Source organism: Ailuropoda melanoleuca, chromosome 9 (assembly GCF_002007445.2).
Source record: "Ailuropoda melanoleuca isolate Jingjing chromosome 9, ASM200744v2, whole genome shotgun sequence".
Taxonomy (NCBI): domain Eukaryota; kingdom Metazoa; phylum Chordata; class Mammalia; order Carnivora; family Ursidae; genus Ailuropoda; species Ailuropoda melanoleuca.
The window spans coordinates 66573039-66596541 of NC_048226.1; the positions used below are offsets into that span (position 1 = coordinate 66573039).

At 35.8% G+C, this 23503-nt stretch overlaps 1 protein-coding gene and 1 pseudogene across 1 annotated transcript in view; one reads left to right on the plus strand and one right to left on the minus strand.

The window, feature by feature from the left end:
• Positions 1 to 23503, minus strand: part of STK3 (serine/threonine kinase 3) — a 261084-nt gene that overhangs the window by 217203 nt on the left and 20378 nt on the right. Inside the window, exon 2 of the mRNA XM_034668361.1 lies at positions 8292 to 8372. Coding sequence (XP_034524252.1) covers positions 8292 to 8372 — 81 coding nt within the window. The remainder of the gene's footprint in view (positions 1 to 8291; positions 8373 to 23503) is intronic.
• On the plus strand, positions 20435 to 20876 carry LOC100482416 (annotated as a pseudogene).

Genomic DNA, 23503 nt, shown 5'->3' on the forward strand with positions numbered 1-23503 from the left:
TAAATATTTGTGTGTTTTAAAAAGCAGAAACAATGAGAGGGAGAAGACATGTATACTTTGGTATGAATTAGAAGACAAAGTAAACCCTGCTTGCACTTACTGTTCTGATTGTAAGCCAGGTACTAGGACTGTTGTTTCACATGCATTATCAAATTCAACCCTCTCAATCATGAGGTAAAATACTACCATCACCATTTCCTAAGATGAGGAAACAGAGACTCCAACAGTGGCAACCAACAGGGACAGAATTTAAACATATAAGGATTCCAAAGATCCTATTCTTCTCACTATATCATTTCTACAGAAGAGAAAGAAGAGCAAGCCATTGAAGACATGGAATGTTTCCTAATATTAGAAAGCTATGCGAAATCACTTTCAAATTTATAATCTCTTAAAATAAGTGAAAAATAAGTGATGAAACAGCTACCTTAACAAAATGAATTGTATCCTATTTCTTTAAACTTTCCAAAGTAATTTAGTTTGATACTCAGAGACACTGTGTGTGTAGTCCTAATTTATACACATAAACACAAACACACACACACACACGCGCACATATCCCCTTAAAAGTCATGTATGTATGTATACATATATATGCGTGTGTGTATATAAATATTCCCTCAGAAGTCCATAAAGAATTCAGTGCTGGATTATCTACCATGAATTAAGCAACACCATCACTCCCTTTTAAAGTCTCATCACAGCAAAAGAGAAGCTGGGAACCACAAAGTGTGGTTCTCAAAATTCCTTTCCCTGAGTGTATCCCAGTTAAGAATCTGACAATAAGAATATGCATGAAATCTGCATGGCAAAAAGTTAAGGAGAAACCACCATTCTTCAGATGTAGTTGTAGCAGATGAACCCCCAGGTATGACATATACAGCAGCCTCCTGCTGAGCTTTTGAGAACCACCACACTGCTCCTCCAGAACGAGACAGCTGGCGGGAGCTTCTCAAAGACTCTTAAGGATTCCAGCAGATCCCCAGTGAGCTTTTAAAGAAACACCCACTTCAGTGTTTCAGGCTGAGATATTCAGTGTTGGCTTCTCTGACCTTAAGGAGCAGATCTGATGACCTTTGCACCTTTGTCTTATGGCCCTTCCATAAGACATTTGAACTTCTAATTTTATAATAAACTCTCTATACCCAGAGTACATACAGTAGCTTTTCTTTTCTTGACCAAGCCCTGCTACAAATAGTTTTTGGTACAGGAAGTAGTTATAAGGGAAAGAATCTTAAAGATGAGAATCTTGAATTAGTTCTTTCTTAGATCTGAAGATAATAATGACTTCAATGCAAGTTAACAGAATATTGACAGTCTATGGCATTTAGTGGCAAAGCAATTATTTATATTAATATCCTTAGCTGCCTGAATTCTACGTAACGCTTTAGAAGACCAAGTACCTCTAACAATAGAATGCTATGGCGAGGGGCACCTGGGTGGCTCAGTTGGTTAAGCATCTGCCTTCAGCTCAGGTCATGATCCCAGGGTCCTGGGATCCAAGTCCTGCATTGAGCCCCACATTTAGCTCCGCATTGAGCCCCACATCAGGCTCCTCCTTCTCCCTCTCCCACTCCCCGTTTGTGCTTGTCCTCACTCATTCTCTGTCAAATAAATAAATAAAATCTTTTTTTAAAATGTAAAAAAAAAAAAATGCCATGGTGAAAATAAGAGTACAAATACTATAGAACAGACTAGCTGCCCTGGCCTACACTGGAAAACTTATGTAACAAATACAACAAGCTCAGAGCTTAAACTTACAGCTTAAGACTGAGAACCAGAAAACTTCTGAATGCCCCAAAAGAATTTAATTCTTGTAGGCACAGGGCTGAGACTTCCAAAAGCAAACTCAAGGTCTAATCCAACCTGGAAGCTGAATTACGAAATTCACAACATCACCCACTCTATTCTGTTCAAGTTAGGCTTTTAACCATAAAGAGAAGTACCCAGAGAATTGGTAATGGGATATTTAAGTAGATATTTATCTGAGTATCTTGAACACCCCAAATCCTACCAAGCATCCCTTGCCAACAAAAGCAACCCTATTCCCCAGTCCAAGAAGATGAGCCTCACAATGCCTAAAGACTCCATAATCCCCTCACCTGAAGCAGTCACTTTTCAGGGGAATGTAAATCCTCCTCCACCACCTGACATTGCTTCCAGTCCTATAACTACACTCAAATCCCCAGATACCAGGAGAATGAACAGAAAATCCGATGCAAGAGCACCTACTATTCATACCAAAAAAGTTGCAAGATTTTGTCAGTTTCTATCAGCAGAATTCTAAAGAATATATGTGGGAATGGATTCCAAGATTTCCAGCAAGAAAGGAATTCACCGATATGGATACAAGACCAGAAATTCCAGACTCAATGTGTTATCTCAAACAGTTGGGAATGTCCCTAACAGTATGCTCAGTTAGTCAACTGAAACCTGGACTCTACAGTGACCTACATAGAAATGCCAGTGATCCTCAGTATACATTAGAGGAAGGAGATCAAAGGTTCAAGTAGATCGAATACTGGAACGGATATATCATATGTGACTTGTTCACCCAACCCCTAACTATCTTCACTGAGAGGATCCAGAGGATACTCCCTTTACTAGCATCATTAGAAGCTCTATAGTGCAGGTCAGGGATGACAACAGTGAAATGGACTCCCCAGTTTTAATGAATGATAGGAACCATAACAAAGTGAAAAGAACTAGCAGCGTCTTTCCACCAGAGATAAGAGGGCACGGTAACCATTATGGGTAGGCAAGCAAGGCTGAATTTTCTTTTTTATACATCTAGGTCTGGATATCAAAGTTATTCTGGCCTCATAAAAATAACTGCAATTATGTGTACTGAAAGACTTAGCTGTTGTTGTTGTTTTTTTTAGTAAAATGCATATAACATAAAACTCACCATTTTAAACACTTTAAAGTATACAATTCAGTGGCATTTAGTGCATTTTCAATGTTGTATAACCATTACCTCTATCTAGATCCAAATCATTTGGAATCTGCTTACTGGTCTCTATGGATCTATCTATTCTGCATTCTTCATATAAACGGAATCATATAATAATGTGACTTTCTCTATCTAGCTTCTTTCACTAAACAGAATGTTTTCAAGGTTCATCCATTCTGTAGCACATGTCAGTACTTCATTCATTTAATGGCTACATAATATTCCATTGTACAGATATATCACACTTTATCCATTCACCAGTTGACGGACATTTCCACACTTGGCTCTTGTGAATACTGGTGCTATGAGCTGGGTAGCTTTTTTTNTTTTTTTTTTTTTTTTTTTTTTTAAGATTTACTTACTTATTTGAGAGAATGTGTGCGTACACACAAGCAGTGGGAGAGGCAGAGGGAGAGGGTGAAAGAGAATCTCCAGCAGACTTCCCACTGAGAGCAGAGCCCAACACGGGGCTCAATCTCATGACCCTGAAATCATGACCTGAGTTGAAATCAAGATCTAAGGACGCTTAACCAACTGTGCCACCGAGGCGCCCTGAGCTGCTATCTTTTTAATTCATAGACAGATATCTAACTGTCCTTCCATCTTTTCCATGGTAATTGATCTATTTAAGTTTTAACTTCTTCACGGGTCAATTTACACAATTTAAATTTTATTATGAAAGCATCAACTTTTCAATTAGTCAATGAGTTGTCATTAGAGCAGCATACAGTGGTCTCTTAATTCTTCAAATTTTTTTCTCTATCATTGGTTGTATCTTCTTTCTTATTCCAAATCTTCTATTTTTGCTCTTTTTTCTTTAGTCAAAGTCAAAAGAGGTTTAACTATTTTATTGATCTGCTCAAAGAAACTGCTTTTGTATTTATCATTTCTAAATTTTATTTTCTATTTCATTAATTTTAAAATTTTCTTTTATGAATTCTCTCTTCCTAATTTTGTGCTACAATTTATTATTTTTCTAAGTTCATTTATAAGCACTAAGTTATTTTCTTTTGTTCTTTTTTAGTAATGCAGTTATTTAAGACTAAATATTTTCCCCTAATTACAGCTTCTCTGGATTCCACAGATATTGGTATGATTTGTTTCTTTTTCATTTTCTAAATAATTGGTAATTTCCTCCTCAATCTATAGGTTACCTCAGATTATGTGTCCTAATTTCCATTAAGTATGGGTTTTATCATAATTATTTCTTTCTCATTTTAGTAGACTATAATAAAAAATGAGACATGCAAAATCTTTTTTTAGAATTTGTTATTTTTAACCAATGTTCCATGAACATACCAAAAAAAGGAACGCCAAAATATATACAGTTATTTACAGATATATAATCAAGTTTATTGATTATAATATTTACACCCTCTTTGTCCTTTTTTTCTGTTATTCTTATCCAATTCTGAAAGTGATATATGAGAATCTCCCATTTGAATAAACTTTTATTAGATTCCCCTGACATTTCTAATAGCTTTCCTTCACAAATTAAACTGACCTGGTGACTGACACATATACATTTTATATAAATTGTCTTTAAAGTCATTACCTTATGTCTCTCTTCATTTATTTCAATATTAACCCCTCTTTATTCATTCACCTGAGATCTTTTAACTTTAACTAATTCCCTGGATATAAATATTGCCACTCCTACTTCTTTTTATTTTTATTTGTATGATTATCTTTCTTATCTGGTATCTCTAATAGGAAATATCCCTACATTTCCACCCTTCGTATTACATAGGCCTTTTATAAATAGCATATTGCTAGGTTTTGCATTTTAATTTTTATTTATTTATTTATTTATTTATTTATTTATTTATTTATTTATTTTAAGATTTATCCACTTATTTGAGAGAGAGAGAGGAGGGGCAAAAGGAAAGGGAAAGAGAAACTCCAGACTCCTTGCTAAGCACAGAACCCTACACAGGGCCCGACCTCACCACCCTGAGATCCCAACCTGAGTTGAAACCAAGAGCCTGATGCCCAACCGACTGCGTGATGCAGGTGCACCATAATGGGAGAACTGACATTAAGTGAAAAATATATTTCATTTTATTCCTTCTAACTTACATTTAGCTTATTACTTCACATTTTTGTTTCTCTTGTTCCTCTTCCTTGTTCTTGCTGGTTTACACCATTTTAATTCCGTTTTGTACCTCTTATTATTTTGAAAGTTCTTCTAAACTCTGCCATTTTATTAAAAGTCCCTATGTGCTAAAAATGAAACATTATTTTAAATTCAGATTCATAAATTATTTTAAAATCATATCAACTATTCCTCTGCCTGAGATACTCTATTTAAATCTATTATTCATTTTTCCCTAAGTAAAATGAGTCCCAATGTCCTGAAAGATGGACTTATGTTCATTTGCCTAAAAAGTCAAAATCTTTCAAGCTTATTAATAAGAACAGCATACAGAACAAACTAACAAACTTCTTGCTTGTCACTTTACAACACATTTCCTGCCTTTCCCTTATATATATAAATCCTTCTTCTCTGAAATACGATATTACCAGATCTAAAACAATCCAGTCTTTATAAATCCATATTGATTACTACAAAGTATATTAACTACTACTACTATTCATTTTTTCTTTCTACTTTTACTGAGATAATCTGACATGTAACATTTATTAGTTTAAGGTATACAACATAATGATTTATGTATATACTGTAAAATGATTACCATGAGTTTAGTTGACATCTACTAGCTCACAGTTAAAAAAAAATTTTTTCTTATGATGAGAATTTTTAAGATCTACTCTCTTAGCAACATTAAAATGTTTAACATACTATTTATTAACTAGTCACCATGCTATACATGTACATCCTTGGAACTTACTTACAACTAGAAGTTTGTATCTTTTGACTACCTCCACACATTTCCCCCACTTCCCATTATTCCCCCTCCGGCAACCACCAATTTATTCTGTTTCTATGAGTTTGGCTTCTTAGATTCTACACATAAGTGAGATCATTAGTATTTTACTCTGACTTATTTCACTTAGTATAATACCCTTTTATGACTGAATAATATTCCACTGTATATATAGATCTTCCCTGACTTAAAAGGCAGTTATGTCCTGATAAATCCATAGTAAGTCCAAAATATCACAAGAAGGAAATGCATTTAATATATTTAATCTACTGAACATGGTAGCTTAGCCTAGCCCATCTTAAATGTGCTCAGAACACTTAACGCCAGCCTACAGTTAGGTAAAATCATCTAACACAAAGCTCATTTTACAATAAAGTGTTGAATACCTCATGTAATTTGTTGAATACTGTGCTGAAAGGGAAAAACAGAACAGCTGCATAAGTATGAAATGGCTGTAAGTGTATCAATTGTGTACCTTCATTTGCATGGCTGAATAAGAGCTGTGGCTTACTTCTGCTGCCCACCGCCACAAGAAGAGTATCGCACTATAGATCATTAGCCCAGGAAGATTAAAATTCAACATTCAACATATGGTTTCTACTGAATGCATATCACTTTTGCACCATCATAAAGTTGAAAACCCATAAATCAAACCATGTAAGTTGCGACTATGTGTATATACCACATTTTCTTTAACCATTCAACCATCGATGGGACACTTATATTGTTTACGTGTAAATAATGGTGCAGTGAACAAAGGCACAAATATCTCTTCAAGGCAGTGACTTTGTTTCATATATATATATATATATATCCAGAAGTGAGACTGCTTGATCACATGGTAGTTCTATTTTTAATATTTTGAAGAACCTCCATCCCGTCTTCCATACTGGCTGCACCAATGTTCATTCTCACCAACAGTGCACAGCAATTCCCTGTTCTCCACATGCTCACCAATACTTGTTATTTTTTGTCTTTTTGATTATTTTGATTATTATTCTAATGAGTATGAGGTGATATCTCATCGTGGTTATGATTTACATTTCCCTGATGATTAATGATGTTCCATGTCCCTGTTCACCATCTGGAAGCATCTTTGGAAAAACATCTATTCAGATCCTCTACCCATTTTTTAATTGAAATGTTAGGGTTTTTGCTATTAAGATGTATGAATTCTTTATATGTTTTAGATATTAAACCCTTATCAGATATATCACTTGCAAATATTTTTCTCCCATTCAACAGCTTGCTTTTTCAATTTATTGATGGTTTCCTTCACTGTGCAGAAGCTTTTTTAGTTTGATGTAGTCCCACTTGTTTGTTTTGGGTGGTGTCAAATCCAAAAAGTCATGTCAAGACCAACGTCAGGGAGCTTACTGTCTATGTTTTCTTCTAGGAGTTTTAGGTTTTAGGTCTTACATTCAAGTCTTGAATCCATTTTTAGTTGATTTCTGCATGTGGTATAAAAGAGAGGCCCAGTTATTTTGCATGTGGCTATCTACCTTTTCCAACATCATTTATTAAAGAAACTATCCTTTACCCATTGCATATTCTTGACACCTTTGTCCTAAATTAATTGGCTATATATGCATGAGTTTGTTTCTAGGCTCTCTGTTATGTTTCATTAATCTGTGTATCTGTTTTTATGCCAACACCATACTATTTTGATTACTACAGTTTCATGATATAGTTTGATATCAGGGAGCATAATACCGCCAGCTTTATTCTTTATTCTCAAAATTGCTCTAGCTATTTGGGGTCTTCTGTGGTTCTAGACAAATTGTACAACTGTTTGTTCTACTTCTGTGAAAAATGTCATTGGTATTTTGCTAGGGATTACACTGAATCTGTAGATTGCTTTGGGTAACAGGGACATTTAATAATATGAATTCTCCCAATCTATGAGCACAGAATATCTTTCCATTTATTTGTGTCTTCAATTTCTTCATCAATGTCTTACAGTTTTCCACAAACAGATTTTTCACCTCCTTGGTTAAATTTTTCCTAGATACTTCCTTCTTCTTGATGTAACTATAATTCATTTATTAATTATTTTATTAATTCTAACTTTCTGATAGATTCTTTGAGATTTTCTATATATAATATCATGTCATCTGCAAATAGAAACAGTTCATCTCTTCCTTTGTCATTTCAATATTTTTATTTCTTTTTCTTTCCTAATAGCTCCAGCTAGGACTTCCGATACTACGTTAAATAAAAGCAGTGACAGTGTTCATCCATGTCATACACCTGGTCTTAGAAGAAAATCTTTCAGTTTTTTACCACTGAATGTGATGTTTGCCATTGACATATCACATATGACCTTTATTGTGTTGAGGTGTGTTCCCTCCAAATGACTCCTATTCAGCTGAAGAAAATATACTCTAGTGAAAGATATTTTATAATTTTTTGTCATTACCTAAGGCTACTTTCATATTTTTTATACTTACCCTTCTCCAAGTTTCTCTAATACATCAAAAACTTCTTCAGGCTGCTTAGTCAAACTGTCTTCACTCAGCTTTTTTAGCTTACTGATGAGAAAAAAATAGAAAGAAAATATTTTTCTTAAGACCATTTACAAAACTTTTAATTTTACTTTTAAGAGGCAATATGTTCACATAGTTCAAAAATCAAACAATATAAAAAAATATAAAGTAAATAGTCCCCTTCCAACCCCTCTTCTTAATCTGCCCAGAAACACCTGAAATAACTAGTTTTATGAGCTTCTTATAAAATCTTTATACAAATATGAATATATATTTTTTATTTCTCTCCCTTAACACACAAGATAGCATTTTATACACACTCTTCTCTATCCACACTATTAAATACTTTGCTGTTTTCACTTAACAACATGTAGCCTTTGTTGGAGAGTTCTACAACACAAGTAGTAGAAAGCATCCTCATTCTTTCTTTCTTACATCTATATCCTATACTATTGCAAAGATGTAGCATCTCTTAGTCACCGGTTATTTACGGATATCTAAGTTCCCTTTTGCTATTATAAACAACACGGCACTGAACAAATGTATACATAAGTCAATTCACACGTATGCCAGTATATCTGCAGGACAAAATCCCAGAAGTGAAACTGTGAGGTCCAGAGACCACAAATACACATATACACACACAAAAATATAGAAACATATATGTTGATAAACAAGTATATATACTATAGGCATAATCATATGTCATAACAAATAACACAATATAACTAATAAAATCACTATAATAACTACATAGTAATTACTAAAGTTACTTATTACATTCTACATTTTATTTACTATAATTGTATGTTATATAAATATATACATATATTGATAGATATTAGTAAACTGCCCTCCAGGGGGCCTGTACCAATTTATTTCCTACCATTAGTACATAAGAGAGCCTCTTTTACAGTTCCACCAACAAAGTACGTAACTACGTATTTGGATTTCAGTCAGTATGTTAGCTAAAACTTGTTACTCAGAATAGATTTAATCTGCATTTCTCTTATTATGAGTGAAACAGTATCTTTTAACATTGTTATGAAACTAGACCATCTATTCATTTCCTTGCTCATTTTTCTACTGATTTTTTTGGTCTTTTTCTCAACTGTACACAAGGTAAATTAGCCTTTGTTTAAGCTGCAACTATTTTCACTTGTATTTTGACTTCATTTATGAGGTTTTAGTTTTATACTTTATCTGACTGCTTGCTGTAATGAAATGTGTTTTCATTTTGTTTTGCCTTCTTAAAAATCATCTACATGTATGGCATATGCAGATAACTGGAATCAAGAGGTGAGAGGGGTTATGCATGGTGTATCTGATAGACCAAAATTAATTCAGTACAAATGAAACACCATGTATGAAGAATCAAAATAATTCAGTATGAATAAAGAAAAAGTCACCAGAATGTAGAGGGGTAAGCAGGGTCAGGTTTTTAAAAAGGCTTTGTAAACCATGTTAAGGAGTTCTATTTAAAAACGATCATTTCCCATACAGAAAATCTGAACAGACCAATTGCTAGTAACAAAACTGAACTAGTAATCAAAATATTACCAAAAAAGAAGTCAAGGACCAGATGGCTTCACAGGTAAATTCTATCATTTAAAGAATAGTTAATACCTATTCTCCTCAAACTATCACAAGAAATAGAAGAGGAAGAAAAGCTTCCAAATACATTCCACAAGGTCAGCATGACCCTGATACCAAAACCAAACAAAGACCATACAAAAAAAGAAAGCTATAGGCCAATTTCCTTGATGAACATAGATGTAAAAACCCTCAACAAAATATTAAACACATACAACAATACATTAAAAAGATATTCACCATGATCAAGTAGGATTTATTCCTGGGATGCAAGGATGATTCAATATTCACAAATCAATCAACATGATACACCAAATAAACAAAACAAAGGATAAAAATCATATGATCATCTCAATCAATGCAAAGAAAGCATGTGACAAAATTCACCACCCACTCAAGATAAACTCTCAACAAAGTGGGCTTAGAAGGAAATACCTCATTTATTTAAAACTGTTTAAACCAAAAATAACAACTAACAAGGAGTTAAATAACATATGTACAAGAAAAACATAGGACAGGGGCGCCTGGGTGGTGTAGTCATTAAGCATCTGCCTTCGGCTCAGGGCATGATCCCAGCATTCTGGGATCGAGCCCCATATCAGGCTCCTCCGCTAGGAGCCTGCTTCTTCCTCTCCCACTCCCCCTGCTTGTGTTCCCTCTCTAGCTGGCTGTCTCTGTCAAATAAATAAATAAAATCTTTTTTTTTTTTTTAAGATTTTATTTATTTATTCGACAGAGATTAGAGACAGCCAGCGAAAGAGGGAACACAAGCAAGGGGAGTGGGAGAGGAAGAAGCAGGCTCATAGCGGAGGAGCCTGATGTGGGGCTGGATCCCGTAACGCTGGGATCACGCCCTGAGCCTAAGGCAGACGCTTAACCGCTGTGCCACCCAGGCGCCCCTAAATAAATAAAATCTTAAAAAAAAAAAATAGGACAAAACAGCACAAAGGAAGGAAGATGAAAAACAGAAGTGTACTCTTACAAGGCCTCGTGTTATATGTGAAGGGATATAAAATTATTTGAAGAAAGATTTTTGATACATTATAAATTCATATTGTAAACCTTAGAGGAATCACTAAAAACAAAAAGCAATAAGGTTACACTAATACATCAATAGTAGAGTTAAAATGAAATAAAAATTATTCCATTGATCCAAAAAGGCAAGGCGGGGGGGCTTGCAAAGAGGAACAAAAAACAAATTGTGACGAACAGAAAAAATGGCAAGACTGTAGATTTAAACTAAAATACATCAGGAAAACTCCCCACTTTGGGTTATGACAGTGTGAAGAGGCTGGCAAACGTTGTCAAACAAAAACACTGAACAACATCATCAAAATCAACCACTTAGGGATGCTGGGTGGCTCAGTGGTTAAGCGTCTGCCTTCAGATAAGGTCATAATCCCAGGTTCCCGGGATTGGGTCCCACATCGGGCTCCCAGCTCACTGGGTAGCCTGCTTCTCCCCCCCCACCACCACCGCAGCTCCCCCTGCTTGCGCACTCTATCTCTCTTTCTCTGACAAATAAAATCTTAAAAAAAAAAAAAAAAACAATCATTTTGTGTCTCAAAAAAATTGACACAAAATCAGCCAACACATTGAAAAGTATTCATCCTTGAAACCCTCCAATGGCTCTGGATAATAACAGAAAGATGCTGCAGCCTTTCAGCCTAGGGCTATTACCATCACCCATCCCCCAATTCCATCAGTAGCAAGAACTGTACTTTTACCAGGACAAAGTTGACTATGAAAAATAGCAGCTTTGCAGCCAGAAAATATGGGCTCAGTTTGGGACAGGAATTGAAAACTGGCAATTTGTCAACTAAAACTGGTAAGCCTAATAATAAATAAATTATCAAACCCAAAGCTTTGACAGCCACGCTTGGGTAAGCAACAAACCAGCCAGAAATTTAACAGGGAGATTCAGAAAATGAGAGAGCCACACAAAGGGTGAGATGAGCTCTCCACATAACAGTTACTGACTGAGAAAATATGCATATGAACACAGGAAACCCACAAAAACCCATGAAAAGTAAAGCCAAAAAAGACTTGAAAACTAGCTACAGCTTTGAATGTGCTCTCCAACCCATACACACCTACATCAGCAGAGAGTACAAGTCATAAAGGTTCAAGGTGTCTGAGCACAACCTCTGCCCAAATCATTGGCTGATCACTAAGCTATACAGAAACAGAGGAAATCCCAAATAATCCTGGCTAGAAAATAAAAACAAAACAACTGAGCAGAGGCATTAATAGCCAAATACTGCAAAAAGACAGATGACACACTAAGTCCAGGAAAGTTAAAAAAAAAAGCCTGAGAGGAAAAAGGGGAGAAACCAGAGTGTCTATAGCACATTATTTTAAAGGTCTAGTTTTAAATAAAACAAACAAAAAAGATTATGAAACATACAAAGAAACAGTAAAGTATGACCCATACTCAGGAGAGCAATCAATAAAATTAAAGCAATCGACAGAAAAGAAAGCAGTCATGGAAAGTGATTCACAGAAGACCTAGATATTGGATATATCAAAGGCTTCAAAGTGGCTGTTTGAAATATGTTTCAAAAGGTGAAACTATGTTCAAGAAATCAGAAAAAAATACCATGAAAATGACTCAACAGAGAATCTCAATAGAGATATAGAAACTATTAAAGATGTAAGACTTAGACTTGAAAAATATATCTTTCATGAAAAATACACTAGAAGAACTCAACAGCATTGTGAGATAACAGATGAAAGAATCAACAGACTTTCAGGTAGCTAAGTAAAACTACCGTCCAAAAAAAAAAAAGAGTAAAGAAACAGAGTCTCAGAGACTGTGATACATACACCATAGCAATACACATGTAATGGGAGTCTCAGGAGAAAAGACAGAATAAAGGGCAGAAAAAATTATTTGAAATAACAGTGGCTGAAAACCTCCCAAATTTGGGGGTGCCTGGGTGGCTCAGTCAGTTAAGCATCTGCCTTTGGCTCAGGTCATAATCCCATGATATGGGATCGAGCTCTATATCATCCCCCTGGCTCAGAGCGAAGATTGTTTCTCCCTCGCCCACTGCCCCTCTCCCACCATGCAAGTGCACGCTCTCTCTCTCATAAATAAATAAAATCTTTAAAGAAAGAAAAAACTTCCCAAATTTGACAGAAAGCATTAAATTATATATCCAAGAAGGAAAATGAATCCCAAGTAAGATAAACACAAAAAGATCCACATCTAGACACACTGTAGTCAAACTGCTAAAAGACAAAAAGTCCTGAAAGCAGCAAGAGAAAATGACTTATCATGAATAGAACAAGAATATGATTAACAGCTGACTTCTCATCAGAAACCATGCAGCCCAAAGATAGTAAAAGGAAACACTCAAAGGGCTAAAAGAATAGTATCTTTAAGAATTCTATTTTTTATTTTTTTTTTAAGGATTTTATTTATTTATTCAACAGAGATAGAGACAGCCAGCTAGAGACGGAACACAAGCAGGGGGAGTGGGAGAGGAAGAAGCAGGCTCTCAGCAGAGGAGCCTGATGTAGGGCTCGATCCCATCGCCAGGATCACGCCCTGAGCCGAAGGCAGACGCTTAACTGCTGTGCCACCCAGGCGCCCCTAAGAATTCTAAATCCAGCAAATTTATCTTCTAAAAATGCAAGGGAAATAAGGACATTCCTAGATAAACAAAAACTGAAAAAAATCTGTTGCTAGCAGAACTTCTTTATAAGAAATAATAAAAAAGAACTTCTGAATTTAAAGGAAATGGTATTCACATAAGTATAAAAGATATACTTATCTTTGAAAACATAAGATTATTTGAATCAATAATTACAGTACTGTATTACTGAAATCATAACATACTTAGATATGATATATTTATATATATAAATATAAATACAGATATAAATATAAACATGATATATTTATATATATAATATAAATACAGATATAGATATAAAAGAAAGGGAAAAGAAATGGAGCTATATTGAAGCAAATTTGCTATATTTTACTGGAAATAAGTCAACCTAAAGTTAATTACAATAAAGACAAATACTATAATCCCTACAGCAACTACTAAGGAAAAACTGGAAAAAATGTAGTTAACAAAATTCTATTGGTTAATTACATTAAATACATATGGACCCAACCAACACCGAAGAAATATAAACAATTATAAGAACATATTATCAGCAACTAAATGCCAACAAATCAGGTAATCTGGAAGAAATGGATGCATTCCTAGAGACATATAAACTGCTGAAACTGAACCAGGAAGAAACAGAAAACCTGAACAGACCCATAACCAGCAAGGAAACTGAAGCAGTAATCAAAAATCTCCCAACAAACAAAAGTCCAGGGCCAGATGGCTTCCCAGGGGAATTCTATCAAACAGTTATAGAAGAATGAACACCTATTCTTCTGAAGCTGTTTCAAAAAATATAAATGGAAGGAAAACTTCCAAACCCTTTCTATGAAGCCAGGATTACCTTGATCTCAAAACCAAAATCAGAAAAAGATCCTACCAAAAAAGGAGAATTACAGACCAATATCCCTGAAACATGGATGCAAAAGTTCTCACCAAGATACTAGCCAATAGGACCCAGTTCAACATAGTACTAGAAGTCCTAGCCCCAGCAGACAACAAAAAGAAATAAAAGGCATCCAAATGGGCAAAGAAGTCAAACTCTCACTCTTCACAGATGACATAATACTCTATGTGGAAAACCCAAAAGACTCCACCTGAAAATTGCTAGAACTCATACAGGAATTCAGCAAAGTAGCAGGGTATAAAATCAATGCACAGAAATCAGTTGCATTTCTACACACTAACAATGAGACAGAAGAAAAAGAAATTAAGGAGTTGATCCCATTTACAATTGCACCAAAAACCATAAGATACCTAGGAATAGACCTAACCAAAGAGGCAAAGGATCTGAACTCAGAAAACTATAGATACTCATGAAAGAAATTGAGGAAGACACAAAGAAATGGAAAAAAGTTCCATGCTCATAGACTGGAAGAACAAATATTGTTAAAATGTCTATGCTACCTAGAGCAATCTATACATTCAATGCAGTCCCTATTAAAATACCATCAACTCTTTTCACAGAGCTGGAACAAAAAATCCTAAAATTTGTATGGAACCAAAAAACACCCCGAATGGCCAAAGGAATGTTGAAAAAGAAATACAAAGCTGGTGGCATCACAATCCCAGACTTCAAGCTCTATTGCAAAGCTGTGATCATCAAGACAGTATGGCACTAGCACAAAAACAGACACACAGATCAATAGAACAGAATAAAGAACCCAAAAATGGACCCTCAACTCTATGGTCAACTTATCTTCAACAAAGCAGGAAAGAATATCCAATGGAAAAAGGACAGTCTCTTCAACAAATGGTGTTGGGAAAATTGGACAGCCACATGCAGAAAAATGAAACTGGACTTTTCTTACACCATATACAAAAATAAGACTCAAAATGGATGACAGACCTAAACTAAGAATCCATCAAAATCCTAGAGGAGAACACAGGCAGCAACCTCTGTGACCTCAGCCGCAGCAACTTCTTGCTAGACACGTCTCCAAAGGCAAGGGAAACAAAAGCAAAAATGAACTATTGGGACTTCATCAAGATAAAAAGCTTTTGCACAACTAAGGAAACAGTCAATAAAACCAAAAGACGACGACAGAATGGAAGAAAATATTTGCAAATGACATAGCAGATAAAGAGCTAATATCCAAAATCTATTAAAAAAACTTATCAAACTCAACATCCAAAGAACAAATAATCCAATCAATAAACGGGTAGAAGACATGAACAGACATTTCTCCAAAGAAGACATACAAATGGCCAATAGACACATGAAAAAATGCTCCACATCACCTGGCATCAGGGAAATCAAATCCACAATAAGATACCACCACATACCAGTCAGAATGGCTAAAATTAACCACTCAGGAAACGACAGATGTTGGTAAGGATTCAGAGAAAGGGGAACCCTCTTACACTCTTAGTGGGAACGCAAGCCGGTGCAGCCACTCTGGAAAACAGTATGAAACCTCCTCAAAAAGTTGAAAATAGAACTACCCTATGACCCAGGAATTGCACTGCTAGGGATTTACCCTAAAGATACAAATGTAGTTATCCAAAGGGGCGCCTGCACCCCAATGTTTACAGCAGCAATGTCCACAATAGCCAAACTATGGAAAGAGCCCTGGTGTCCATCAATGGATGAATGGATAAAGAAGATGTGGTGTGTATAAATACAATGGAATACTACTCAGCCATCAAAAAAAATGAAATCTTGCCATTTGCAACAACGTGGATGGAACTTAAGGGTATTATGCTATGTGAAACAAGTCATAAAAGAAAGACAATTATCATTTGATCTCACTCATATGTGGAATTTAAGGAACAAAACAGAAAAATACATACCATGTGAAACTAATCAAAACAAAGCTGAAGTAGCTGTATTAATATCAGGCAAAGAAGACTGCAGAGAAATTAATGTCAGCAGAGATAAAGAGGGATATTTCATAATGATCAAAGGGTCAATTTACCAAGAAGACATAATAACCCTACACATGTAAGAACCCTACACAGCTTATAAAAACACGGAACAAAAACTGAAAGAATTGAAAGGAGAAAAGGACAAATCCAAAATAATCACTGGAGATTTCAACACTCCTCTCTCAATAACTGATACAGTAAGTTTACAAAAAATCAGTAAGGATATAGAAGATAAAGAACACTATCAACCAATTGAAGTTCTTTGTTTATCTCGTATCTTTTATTTCTAGCTTCTTTATTTATACTTTTTTTTCAATAATTTCAACTGCTCTGGTAAATTCTCCTAACTCTTCACAGGTGTTGTCCACCTTTCACCAGATACTTTTAACATAGTAATCACTGTAACTTCACAGTCCCTGTATGATAGTTCCAGCATCTAGATCATCTCTGGTTCTGGTTTGGTAGACTATTTCATCTTTTGACAAAGAATCATTTTTCTTGCTCTTGGACATGTTGTATTATTTTCACTTAAACCCAAACAACCCCCCCGCCACTACACACAGACACTGATACAGAATTACCTAGTCTAAGTGGCTCTGGGGGAACAAAAAGGCACATATATGATACAGGTATTGTGCCCTAATATATAAAGAATTCTTATCAATAGTAAGACAAAAATAAAACAAAAATGGCAAAAAATACGAGCAGACATTTCACAAAAAATATACAAATGGCTAATAAGCACATGAAAAGAAAAAATATACCAACAAATGGCTAATAAGCACATTGTGTCGTGAGGGAAATAAAAAATAAAACTACAATAAGATACCACCACCTACAAAAATGGCTAAAATTAAAAAGACAATACCAAGTATTGGTAAGGATGGGGAACAAGAGAAACTCTCATACACTGATACTGGAAATGAAAAGTTAAATAGTCACCTTAAAAAACAGATTAGCAGTTCTTCTAAACTTATAGGCACACACACACAATTCTACTTCTAGATATTTATCCAAGAAAAATAAGAACAAATGTCCATCCACCAAAGACTTGTACACAAATATTCATAGCAGCCTTATTCAAAACAACTAAACACTGGCGGGGGGGGGGAGTGTCCAAACATCCATCAACTGGAGGATGAATAAACAAACTATGGTAAATCCATACACTAGAATACTGAAAGGGTTCTATTCAAAGCTCCCTCCCCTGCCAAGCTTATAGAGAAAACTCAAAAGTGTCTGCACTTGGCCCTAACTCTTTGCTGTTCCAGGTCATGGTGCCCCTCATTCTCAGGAAATGGACCACAACCCACATCCCAGTGAGCCACCAACAGAGCCCCCCCAGAAACCTGTCACCTCCTGCTCTACCTAGCCAAGAGCTGACCGACCACCTCCTCACACAACCTCCCTCATGGGCACAGCTACAACCCTCTCATATCCTTAAAACCCCTTAAAAGGCCCAGCCTAATAAAAATTTGGGGCTGATATATCTGTTGATGTCTGGCCTCTCTACTCCCTTTGAGAATGAATAAACTCTGTCCTGCTTGTTGCTCTGCACTTTGTGTAATACTTTGCCACCTGTGTCACTGGCCACCCTAACAAATACTTGGCAATAAAACCTAACTGCTACATTCAAGATCCTCAACAAATCTCAAAATGATTACTGCTGAGCAAAAAAAAAAAAAAAAAAAAAAAAAAAAAAAAAAAAAAAAAAATTAAGCCAAAAAAAAAAAAAAAAAAAAAAAAAAGAAAGAAAAAGAAAAAAAAAGAATTTTACTCTATGTAAATTACATCTCAATAACAATTACCCAAAAAAAAAGTACCTAAATGTAGTTCTAAGGAGGGACGCCTGTGTGGCTCAGTCAGTTAAGCATCTGCCTTAGGCTCAGGCCATGATCCCAGAGTCCTGGGCTCCTTGATCAGCGGGGAGCCTGCTTCTCCCTCTCTCTCTGCCTGCCGCTCTCCCTGCTTGTGCTCTTTCTCTCTGACAAATAAATAAAATCTTTAAAAACAAAAAAAATTACGAGTAAATAAATGTCGTCGTAAGGAAATTATTCGTGATTATAGCAAGAGCAATTCAGTGGCATGGTAAAGGGAGAAGCCAAACTACAATGGTATGAGACAACAGAATCCAGAATCTGGAAAGGATAAGTGACTGGAGACATGAGTTTGAGAAAGAAGATAAAACCAAACAAGCAAAAACCCACTGGAAATGCTTGAATAAGTATAAATGCTATTTTGAATGGACTCAGAAAATAAGGGAAAATTGAAAATACAAATGACAAGAAGAGATAACTCCTAAAGTATGTCCCTGAAAAGGGTAGAAGGAATGAGATCCAAAGCACATGTGGAAGGGAGGGACACCTCTCTCATTGTAATAGGAGGAAAGGATGGGCAGACTTAAACAATAGATTAATGGCAGAAAGTTAAGGGAGCTCTCATATATTGACTTCTATTTGCTTTAGGAAGTCGGGGGATATTCATCTACTGTGAGTGAGGAAGTTAAAATCTGAGATTTGAGAATACAGAACCATATTTGAGACAGCCAGAGTGGAGAACGAAAACAAAACAAAACAAAACGCCTCATGAAGTTTAAAAGGATTACTTGACAGCACTACAGGCCTTGTTGAGGCCTTGTTAGAGAACCATCCAGTTAAAATCGCAATCTCTGAGGTTTTTTATTTTCTTCAGCACTGCTCACAAGTCTTCAAGTACATAAGGAAAAAGCAAACAGTGGAATCTGGCATTTTGCCAGACACATGCTGCAGAATGACAATGAGACAAATGAATTAAAGATATTGGTGAAAGAATGGCTAAGACATGGGCATGGTAAGAAAAAGAAAGAAAACAAAAGAAAAGAAAAAAGAAAAGAAAAGAAAAGAAAAGAGAAAGAAAGAAAAAAGAAAAGAAAGAAAAGGAAAGAAAGAAAGAAAGAAAGAAAGAAAGAAAGGAAAGAAAGAAAGAAAGAAAAAGAAAGAAAGAAAAAAGTAAAAGAAAAATAGTAAGGGACTAATGAGCAGGGGGAAAGAGCAAAGTAGATATTATGAACCAAAGACTGTATGTGTATCCCTACCAGAAAAAGAGTCAGTCTCTTAAATTTTCAAAAATATTCATTACTATGCCTCAGAAAGCAAAGGTGCTTCAGGTCCTTCAGGGCTAAGGAAGTACAAGTGACTCACAATGAGCCAAGCACATGATATAGCGAGGGAGACGGCCTTATACTAACAGATCTCTTTAACACTAAGCCAAAAGGTAATCCAACCACTAACATACTTCTTCAGAAGTTACGAAAGTTTACTTCAAAGCAGGCTCATAATCTGGCTCACTTTAAACAAGTCATAGGTCCTCCAAGCGAATCCAGTAAACACTTAAGAATTTTCTATTAGTTCACAGGTCTCATTTTCTCAACATGTTGTACAACGGAAATGTTACTAATGTAACCGAGGCAAAAAGATGGTCTCTGGGGTGTCTGTCAAGTGAAAATACATGATTTATTTTGGTAAACAATTCCTGTTTTATGTCGTTTGTCTTTATTTCCTCTTTCCCTTTCTAGTGTTTTAAATGAAAACTAATCATTTCAATTATAGTTTAATTTTAAATAATTTTTATATTATCGGCTTTGAAAACCCTTACAGCTAAAAAAAACTCAAAAGCCAATTTAAAACACATACACACAAACACATTTTCCTATTTTATTGCCTTGACAAACACAATATAATGAGCATAATTTCATATGTACTTGACTTTCTGTGGTTTTTAACGCCTCGGAATTTCATCATAACCCTGTTTTTTAACCAGAGGTCCAAAAAATTCCTAACTAGTGCCTTTAGAGCACACACTCTCCTAGGGAATTTCGTGAAGAACAAATCATGAACAAGGTATTTCTCTTATGGAACTGGGTAGATAGAGTTTACTACCTACGTAAGCAGACAGACCCCAGAACTATCTTTTTTAAAACAAGTCAGTGGCAGTCATTTCCAGGGGGCATGGGACGGAGTGGTCAATGGCCCGCAGAGCAACATGCCTAAGCTTTATTGTGACTACTGTCACACATACCTCACCCATGACTCTGTCTATGAGAAAGACACAATGCAGTGGCGGGAAACACAAAGACCATGTTAAAGACTACTATCAGAAATGGATGGAAGAGCAGGTTCAGAGCCTGATCGACAAAACAACCCCCGCATTTCAACAGGGAAAAATACCCCTGCTCCTCCTCCTGCAGGGACAATGATCCCACCTCCACCCAGTCTCCCAGGTCCTCCTTGCCCTGGTATGATGCCAGCACCCCATATGGGGGGGGCTCTCCTCCTTCTGGGATGATGTCAGTGGGAACTGCTCCTGGAATAGGCCACTTAAGGGAGGCCACATGCCAATGACGCCTAGGCCCCCAATGATGAGACCTCCTGCCCATCCCATGATGATGTCCACTCGGCCAGGAATGACTCGACCAGACAGATAAGGAGAGACAGGAACCTCCTTATAGCCATTTTATATTACTTGTTCTACTTCCCCAGGCGACTATGGTGTTGGGACTCTGGGTGTTTTCTAACAACGTGACAAGGAAAACTTGCTCCCCCTTCCTATCAAAGAAAGGATAGTTATTGCAGGGGAGTAGTGGGACCAAAAAAAAAGAAAGAAATTTTCATTTGTATTGTGAAATGTGAAAATAAAATTGTCGGCTGTTTTAGTTAAAAAACAAACAAACAAGTGGCTAATTGTGTCTTTCCTGTCATTTGACCTTCTATCTCATAAAGCAGGAGAGAACATAATCTATTATACTGCCATTGCTAATACTGAGAAGAAAAGCAGCCTTCTCCCACACTGTTTTCAGACATTAGAATTCCCCCCCCTTTTTTAGCTACAACCAACTCTCTAGTAATTCAGTATTTAAATGCCCACTTCAACCTTACCCTGTTCCATAAGCTTGTTTATCTCAATTTTGCGTTTCCTGTTCAGTGTAAGCATTTCTGTTAATATTTTTTCTAAGGTCCCAATACAAAGTTTTCTACACCTTCAATGGGACAGTGGAGAATCTTTCTATATAGACTAATCTCAGTGTTCTCCAAATTCTCAATATTTTATCATTCAAGAATAAGTTACAATTAAAAATTACACCTCGGATAAGGGTCTTATGGTGATATATTGTTTATATTCTTATCTTTTAGAGATGCATACTGAAATAGTTAAGGTTATGAGGGATGCCTGGGTGGCTCAGTCGGTTGAGCATCCTATGCTTGATTTCAGCTCAAGTCATGATCTCAGGGTCTTGGGACTGAGCCCCCTGTGGAGCTCTGTGCTCAGTATGGATTGTGCTTGTCCCTCTCCCTCTGTTCCTCCCCCAACACCTGCTCACATGCTAATAAAAAAATTAATAAAATCTTTAAAAAAAAAAGAATGCTAGGATACGATATCTGAGATTACCTGAGCTTATCAAAATATTAAAGGGTGGGGGACGTGTATGGAAATATAAATTATGCAAGATCGGCCAGACGTATTAAATTGTTCAAACTGGGTGATGGGTACACAGAGGTTTATTCTCTCTTCTTTACAAAGTGTTTCAAGTTTTCCATTAAAAAAAAAACTTTTTTTGAAGAGTAAATGGTAGGAATTAAATGAACTGCGATTGGTCTAAGAAATAAAAAATGTATATTCATTGTATATTATAACAAAATCTAGAAGAAAATTAAATGCCTAAACATATATTATTAATTAATTATAGAACATCTATTCATGTAGCCACTAAAAAATCATCCTGTAGAAAACCCACTGACATAAAACAAGTGAACAATATATTGCTAAAAGAAAAAAGGGCAGGTTACACAATAATGTGCACAGAATTAAATCATTTTCAGGTTTTCTTTTAAGCATATGTGTATCTGCATATGTGCACACACACAAACACACTGGCACCAAACTACTAGTAGACTCTGTTTTGTTCACTGCTATATCCTCAGCACCAAAAACTGGGAATTCAAATATTTGTTGCATGTAAATATTTTAAGATTCTAAACACCAAGGTTTGATTTGGGGGATGGTTCTGTCATATGCTTTTGCTTCATAAGGTTTCTAAAATAAACATTCATTTTTTTATATAATTGGGGAAAATTTTTTAAATTGTGTAAGAAAATCAAAATTTTTCTGCATGACTCAATAATTGTTTCATGAAATGCATTTCATAAAATCATTTTATACACTAAAAAGAAAGGCCTCTTTATAGGCTGAATTAATAAACTGACCAAGGCAATCAGAACTAGTAAAATCAGTATCTGTTAATCAGTCTTATTCTTGTGAGTGAATTTTGCAACTGCTTAGGAAATACTATCTTTACAAAACCTAACTTTTTTTTTTTTGAGATTTTTTTATTTATTGGGATGCCTGGGTGGCTCAGTGGGTTGGACGTCTGGCTTTGGTTCAGGTCATAATCCAAAGGTTCTGGGATCAAGTCCAGCATAGGGCTCCCTGCTCAGCGGGGGGCCTGCTTCTCCCTCTGCCTGCCGCTCCCCATTTGTGCTCACTCTCTCTCTGTCAAATAAATAAATCTTTTTTTTAAAAGATAAAAAATCTTTTTTTTTAAAAGATTTTATTTATTTATTTGACAGAGAGAGAGAGAGACAGCATGAGAGGGAGGGGCAGAGGGGGAAGGAGAGAGAATCTCAAGCAGACTCAGTACTCAGTGTGAAGCCTGACATGGGGCTCGACCTTACAACCCTGAGATCATGACCTGAGCTGAAAACCAAGAGTCACTTAATCAACTGTGCCACCCAGGCGTCCCCAAAAACTAAACTTTCTAAAATGCACCTTCAGCATGGGTACAAAAACTGACCAAACTGTATTTAAAAATTCATCCATTTATATTCATTTAATATATACTTACTGAATTTGTAGACAATAAGCTATATGCTGCGGTAATGCAAAGAAAGTTAAGTTATAGCCCTTTACAACCCAGAACTCCTAATAAAGTAGGAAAGACAGATACATAAGAGCAAAACGAAACGTAATAATAAAGGTAGTTAACATTTATTAGGGCTTTTATTGGCCTTGCGCTGAGGACTTAACAAGCATTTTCTCATTTAATTTCTGTAACAA